Source organism: Lipotes vexillifer, unplaced genomic scaffold, assembly GCF_000442215.2.
Source record: "Lipotes vexillifer unplaced genomic scaffold, Lipotes_vexillifer_v1.1 C27540212, whole genome shotgun sequence".
Lineage (NCBI taxonomy): Eukaryota > Metazoa > Chordata > Mammalia > Artiodactyla > Lipotidae > Lipotes > Lipotes vexillifer.
In genome coordinates this window covers 1-7,923 of record NW_006775667.1, presented here as the reverse complement: position 1 = coordinate 7,923, position 7,923 = coordinate 1, and the positions used below count along the sequence as shown (strand labels likewise).

The 7,923-nt window shown below is 34.4% G+C and overlaps 1 protein-coding gene across 1 annotated transcript; it reads left to right on the top strand.

Annotated features, from left to right (window-relative positions):
- Window positions 1-1,793: 1,793 nt before the first annotated feature.
- On the top strand, window positions 1,794-7,656 carry LOC103077782 (WASH complex subunit 7-like; the record flags this gene model as incomplete). Its single annotated transcript, XM_007450097.1, has 5 exons — window positions 1,794-1,860; window positions 2,362-2,448; window positions 4,356-4,503; window positions 6,778-6,874; window positions 7,460-7,656. Coding segments are annotated over 5 exons (596 nt in total), but the record flags the coding sequence as incomplete, so codon positions are not given.
- Window positions 7,657-7,923: the final 267 nt, after the last annotated feature.

Sequence of the window (7,923 nt, the reverse complement as noted above, 5' to 3'; positions counted from 1 at the left end):
ACGAACCTGTGTCCCCTGCATCGGCAGGCGGACTCTCAACCACTGTACCACCAGGGAAGCCCCAAAGTTTATAATTTGACCTAGGTTTTATAGCTAAAAAGTACAGAGTCCATATTTGAACCCAACTAGTCTGGCTTCAGAGGTTTACTCTTAACTGCTACTCTCTATTTGCTTCTCACTAGCACATTTGATCAGTCAGATACCAGTTTGACAATTTGGAGGAAAACAATCACACTAGATACTTGATTTTTCTAAGATGCATAAAGAAACATTTTAACATCATCTCTCATATTGAGATAAGCCTTAAAATAGATTCAGTAATACTACTTGAGAGTTTTAAAAGGTATCAGATGAGATTATGTATGTAAAGTACATATTACTGTATTATATGGGTGTGAAATGTTAACAGCTTCTTACCTTTTTGTCTATTCTTTCTCCCAAGTAATTTCATTTCATTTGAGTAGGAAATGTTGGCTCTAGGGATAGAGCAGTGAAGAAAACAAAAGCTGTATCATGGATCTTGCATTCTAGTGGGATGAGACACAAAGAGATATATAATGTATCAATGATAGGTGCTGAGTAAGGAGATGTAGTGGGGCTGGGCAGTGCTATTTAGTGATATTCAGGGAAAGCTCTAAGGAGGTGACATATGGGCAGGAACCTAAATAACATGAAGGAATAAGCCATGTGCATGCATAGCTAGGAAAAGAGTATACCAGAAAGAGGCGACACTAAATGTAAAATGCCTGAGTCTGCTTGGCATTTTTGGGAAATAGTCAGGGGCTGGAATGGAGTTAGTGAAGACCTGAATAGTAGGGCATGGTATCAGAACAGCAGCAAGGGGCAAGATCATACAAGGCTGTGATGACCATGTTAGGAATTTGGATTTTATTCTGAGATGGAGAGCTACTGTAGAGTTTTCAGAAAAGGAATGAAGTGCTCCAACTTAGTTTTAAAAGAACCACCAGCCGCTATGTGAAGGAAACATTGTGAGGGGTGGGACACTAAAGGTGGAAGTAGAGAGATCAGGAGGCCATTGCATAGTGCATTTCTAGGCAGGAGATGCTGGTTTGGAATAGGGTGATAGCTGTGAAGGTGGTGAAAACTGGTTGGATTCTGGCTACATTTTGAAGGTAGAGCCAACATAATTTGCCATTGATTAGATACAAAGTGTGAGAGAAAGGAAAGAGTCAGGGATGACTTCAGCGCATTTGGCCTGAGCTACTGGAAGGACAGAATTGTCAGTTTCTAAGGTAGAAAATATAATTGGGGGTGAAGATCTTGAGTTTGAGTTGAACTTACTAAATTAAAATTTCTCTTAGACATGTTAGGTGTAGGCACTGGATAAAAAAGCCTAGAGGAGTAGCCCAGGTTGGAGATACTAGTTTGGGAGGCATCAAATAAGGATTTCTGAATATCACTTCCATCTGTGTGTGTGTATGAGAGTGAGAGAGAGACACAAACACATACTTAATGTGAGTGAAGAAATTATTGATATAGTAATATATTAAAGTGATTTTTTAAAATGTCAGCATTTAATGACTTTACAAGTGAAAGTTACATTTATTTCAAAAATATTTAATATAGATGTATATATGTACCTTTATATTTTAAGTGCACAAATATATAAGTTTTATTTTTATGGAGCAAAAACTGAAGTGTAAAATACAGCAAAATCTCTTGCTACTTAGGAGTGGAAACCTTGTAATTGCTATAAATAACTGTATTCCTGATTATTAGAACTTAGAGTTATTTGTATAAACATCTGATTTTTTTTGTGTGTGGTTTTTAAGGTAATGCTATGGGCTATGTACGGATGATAAGATCTGGTGGCCTTCATTGTAGCAGCAATGCCATTAGGTATGGATGCAAACATATTTTTGCCATTTAGAAATTTTATGTCATTTAAATATGTCTTTTTTATAAGTAATATTGTAGAGAGGGTTTTTTCTTTTTTTGTTGATATATTTTGAGATCAAATATGGAAGAAAATCATTAGTTGTACTAGTTAAATTTTTTCTCAGATTTTAAGACTACAGCACACTGTTGAAAAGCTTTATTTAGTTAACTTATAACTTATAAATAAAGCTCATAGTTAACTTAAAGTTATAGTTAATTTCTTTTATTGGTACAGTTTGTGAATGGTTCTATAGATTACATGATTTTTAAGCATAATTTGAATTATTCATATATCTAAAATTCAGTTATGGAACTAAAGTGGTGATATTAATAATATAACTGAAATGCAAAATTATTTCCAAAGATACAGTTGAAAAATTTAGAGTCTTACAGTATTGCTTTCATGTCTGTGTCAGTTGCACATATTTAGCTTAATAAATTCCTTCCCAAATTCTTATGTAGATTTGTACCTGATCTTGAAGATATTGTAAATTTTGAAGAACTAGTAAAAGAAGAAGGTCTTGCAGAAGAAACATTAAAAGCAGCTAGGTAATCTAATTTTGGAATAATTTAAATTTGGAGATTTGAAAAGTATATGTTCATTTAAATGTTAAAGACAAGACTAGAGGGTAATATATAAACTTATATGTCCGTGTTTTAACTATGCAAGTAATGGTCTCAGTTTATGAAATATAATTTTTTCAAGACTACAGTATTCTGATGCCTTTCCAACTTCCCTAAAAGGAATCTTCTAGACCATGGGTTTCTAATACATGTGACTGTTGAACACCTGATATGTGGCTAGTCCGAATTGAAATGTGCTAAAGTGTAAAGTTCATAACTGATTTTGACGATTTAGTGTTTAAAAAAGAATGCCAAATATCTCATTAATAAAATTCATTTCACTTATTTCTTTTTCCTCTTTTTAAATATTTCTATTTGCCAGCTAGTATTTCTAGAATACTCGTCCTTCCTTTCATGTAATCTATAGCAGCAGTGTCCAGTACAGTAGTCACTACTGTTGAATACTGGAAATAGGGCTAATGGGACTAGGGAACTGAATTAAAATTTTTATTTCATTTAAATTTAAATAGCTAATGACTATCTTATTGGACAGTGCAGATCTACAGACTTGAGTAAATGGTGATTTTGGAAAACAATTTAAAACTTGAGGGGGCATGCAGAATTGTTAAGAAAGTCTTTAGAAAACTAAGTTATAGTATTAATAGTTGTAACACTTATTGAGTCAGGCATGAAAGGGCACCCCTGGGCAAAGTGGAGACAATTTGAATATCAAAAAGAGTAATGGTAGAAATTGCTTATAATACACTGAATTAAAAAAGAGACCGTGAGTATAGTGATAATAAGAAAAGTTGGAGAAGCAGAGGGAAAGTTCCTTTTTACAGTGCTAGCCAGCTAGTAAATGCAGAAGGGATGAGAAAATTTAGGGAAAAAAAAACAGTTTTGCAACCATCACTGTAATACTTGAAATGAGACAAATCGTCAGTGGGTTCTCAAACATTTTTGGAGAACAGAGTATTCATTCACTATGAAAAAATTATCTCAGAAATTGATTCTTAATCACAAAGGGATAAAACATCTTCACAATGCAGAGACTGATGTATTCCACCTTAACCAAGTGATCAAACTTAGCACTACCAGTAACAGGACATGCTGACATTATAGGGCCCCCTGATGTAATGTAATGGCAAGTACCTATTTTGTATTCTCGCCCAAAATGTTTACTCATCAAGTGAAGGAAAGTTCATGGCAGGTGAAGTCATGGAGTTATGAGGTTATGATAATGAATTGATTATCTAAGTGGACATTAAGTCTTCCAGAATGATGGAGGAGAACTGGAGTAGGTCTCATAGTCCAAGATAAACAAATGTAGAGCAGTGGTTAAAACTGTTAGATGCCTGCTTTCGGGAGGGGGTAGTTGGATATAGTTGGATCATGAGTCTCAAAGGAGAGATTTCTAAGATCGTCTAGTGGTGGGGGAATAATAATTTGAAAGTGGTAATAGCTATACCTAAGGGATGTAGGAGAAAAAGCAGTTAATGTTTCTGAAGGTTGAGTGGGAAGCTAAGTTCTTCAAAGGGAGATGGGTTTCAGCTGAGGTAAGGAGGTATAGAAGAAGTGTTAGTGAAGAGATTTAAGATGAAAAGGAATTTATTCACAATGAAATGGAATTCTATAGGGCTCATTGTGAGAAGAAGAAATAGAAAATTCTATAAAGTTCCAAGAGGCCCTACATATTCTGTTTTAGGGACTAAGTTAATTAAATCATATTGATTAGCCTCTGTCCATAAAAAAATGAGTTCATTCTGAACCCCAAGAAAGTTTACTTAGAGATGTCTTATATTTCACATTTTTGAGTGCTCTCATCTCAACTAATGAGAAGCCACATCTTCTTTTGAGAAAGAAACCAAGTAAATAATTTTTTTGCATTTTAGGCATTTGGATTCAGTCCTCAGTGATCACACACGAAATTCTGCCGAAGGCACAGAGTATTTCAAAATGCTTGTGGATGTTTTTGCTCCAGAATTTCGAAGGCCGAAGAATATACATCTCCGAAATTTCCATATCATTGTTCCACCTCTGGTGAGTATTTTTAGTACCCAAAACGAATTTTTTGAAAAAGTATTAATAAATAGATCCAGTTTTTTTTACGGCAGGAAATGCAAACTATATTGTTGACTTTCTGGTTGTAGATAAAACTAAACGTGGTCTCAGTGAATGCGGCCTAGAATTTTTACTTATTAGCTATGTAGAATGAGACTTATTCATAGTTCAGATAGATTCTTATTTGTTCTTAACAGCCAGAGAAATCCTAGTGTGATTTAAATTACTTGAACATACACTATTTTACACACACACACACACACACCCACCCATATAATCTTTGGGCTGAATTATACCATATAGTCATTTTAAGTGATTAGTGTAGACTGTTACAATATGAAGTATTTCTTAAAAGCATACTATTTGAGGACAACTTCTGTCTTTTTGGTAGTAAATATGAACATCTAAGCTAAAATTTTAGTGCTTTCTTGTTGTAGTATATGGTATGTTTTGCTCTAATTCTGTAGTTGGCATCTTAAAAATAGCTCAAGTTAACCAAAATTGCAATATAAAAACAATTGTCACAGTGGGGAAAATGGAGTTAAGAGATTAGAGAGGTATATATTAGCAATAAGAGTTATTTTTCTATAAAGTTTTCTGTAACAAAGCTCTTAAAAAATTTGTAAATGGAGAGCTCTAAAATCTAAATATCACTGAGCGGACGTAGCTTTTGATTACATCTAACTTTGATCGAGTTATAACTTTTCACGTTGCTGCCTGAATTAACACATATGTTCTAACATATTAGAACCATTATTATCCATTGAAAGCAGCTGATGGTCTATGGACAGCTTTTTTCTTCACGCATTTTCCTTTCCACTGTTTTCTTTATACGTTAATTGTTAATGCTCTATTATAATAATTGTTATGTAGCAAAAATGTCCAGTTATCTGATAGACATTATCTTTTCATCTTCAGATATGAATAGAAGTGTCAGATTGGAAGCGAGTCTATCTTAGTTATACTTTGATAATAGTGTAGTTAACTCATGGTGAGTTCTCACCATCTTTCTTTAATTTGAAGTCATGGTAAACAGAAATGGCAAACCGTTGTGGGATTGAGGAAGAGTCTAGTTTTGCAGAGCTGCTGTCAGAATTCAGTTAGTGATGGAGAAAACAAGAGGGATTACAAACACTACAAAGAAGAGAAGTATAGGACACTATTCTTGTGTCCTTGAGTTTATAATCTAATTCCAGAAAGAAGACAAACATAAATGAGATATCTAAAGATTTAAGTAACAGTTGACAAAGATTTTATAAAATGTGATTAATTGCCAAGTAAGTTTTACAGGCAAAAAAAAGTGGAACTTGATAATCTAGTTTACAATGTAGGCTATTATAGTACTTATCACACTGTACCATAATTTTTAAACAGGTCTCTCTATTATCCCAGTGCTGTGCTGTCCTTTTGTAGCCCCTAATGGCTACTTAAATGTAAATTAGTTAAAATTTTATGAAGAAATTCAGTTCCGTTCCTAAGTTTTACCATACACATTTTAAGTGCACAGTGGCCATATGTGGCTGGTGGCTTACTGTATCGGACAGTGTAGATACACAGCATTTCTGTCATTGCCAAGAGTGCTGCTCTATAGAGTGTGAACTCTTTGATGGTATTCATTTTTTTATTGTAATTATTTAATAATGCCTGGTATTATTAAGTTTCAGTAAATATTTGTTGAATAAATGCTATGATTAGATAAGGTATTTCAGAGGAGCTAAACTTTTAGGGAAGTGCTTTTTTGGGGGGGAATTTGTTTATCCAAATGACTACTAAGCCTTTTAAACCGAGAATATGGTAAGAACTACTATTGTAGGATGAATTGGGTGGGCAGAAGTAAGGACTGCCATGCTTAAGAGTGCTTAAGCTTTTAAGTAAAGCAGGCCTACTTTTCTGACTACAACTTTGATTTAGAGTATGACTTGAGGCAAGTTCATAAACCACTCAAGTCTCAGTGCCTTCATTTGTTAAATGTGCATAATATTTTAGAATGAACCATACACAAAAGTACTGTGCTTGAGTTAAGTGGTGATTGAGGGACTGCTCATATTTAAAGGACTTGGAAAGAAGAGCCATTAAGAGATACTTACACAGATTATGACCTCACCAAGAGGCTATTTATATGAGGGAAATGTTTCAAATCAAAAGGACAGGAGCTTAGAAGAGATCCTGTTTATAATTTTTGAAATGTCTGTTTTAGGAACTGAAGATTTTTTAGCACAATTGTTTCTCTAATATGTTGTTATATCCTTTTAGACCCTCAACTTTGTAGAGCATTCCATTAGTTGCAAGGAGAAATTGAATAAAAAAAATAAAATTGGAGCTGCCTTTACTGATGATGGCTTTGCCATGGGTAAGCTTAGTGGAATTGTTTTCTCATGAATTTTATGTTTACCTTACCTTACCTTATTTTTCAGAATGTTTGCTTGAGAATAGAGCTATGTGCTCTTTGTAGATTTGTTTTTCACGAGCAGTGTTTACTGTATTTTTTGGCTGGGTCATCTGATTGACCATTATTTATACTGTTGTTCATGCTCCTTTGGTATTGCTAATCACTTAGAGTGGTTGGACCTAATTATTTAGGCTTTGTTTTTGTTGTGCTTTTATTTAAAGTTTGAGCATTTGTATTTAGTTTCCTGTAGCTTCCTAGTTGTTGTCTATTTAGCAGTGGAAGTTTTTCCCCACCTTTACAGCCATATGTTATCTCCAGGTGATTTTCATAGCCATGTTATTTTTTCTTGATTGGCCTTTTTTTTAGTTCTTAAGTTTTTAAGGAGGAATTAAGCCATGTTGCTAAACTTATTCATTTGTGCTGTAAAATGTAATTTGAAAGAGGATTAATTTAAAATGGTTAGCTTAATTTTAGGAATTATTGGTGGAGTAGAATATAACTTGTCTACACATTGTAATTTTGTTTTGGTTTTGCTGGTGACTCTAGGTGTGGCTTATATTCTGAAGCTTTTGGATCAGTATCAGGAATTTGACTCACTTCACTGGTTCCAGTCTGTTAGAGAGAAGTACCTGAAGGAGATAAGAGCAGTTGCTAAGCAACAGAATGTGCAGTCAACTAGTCAGGATGAAAAACTACTACAAACCATGAATCTCACTCAGAAGCGACTGGATGTTTATTTACAGGTAGACGAGAGTAACAGTCAGATCGGCTTTGACTTTTTAATATCCATTACTTCTTGATCACTGAAGAAACATAAATCATGTTGAAACTCCCATTTTAACAAGTGAGATGAATAGTGGTCATAAGAGTATATTTTTATTTATTTATTTTTTTTTTTTTTTCCTTGCGGTACGCGGGCCTCTCACTGCTGTAGCCTCTCCCGTTGTGGAGCGCAGGCTCCGGACGCACAGGCTCAGTGGCCATGGCTCACGGGCCCAGCCGCTCCGCGG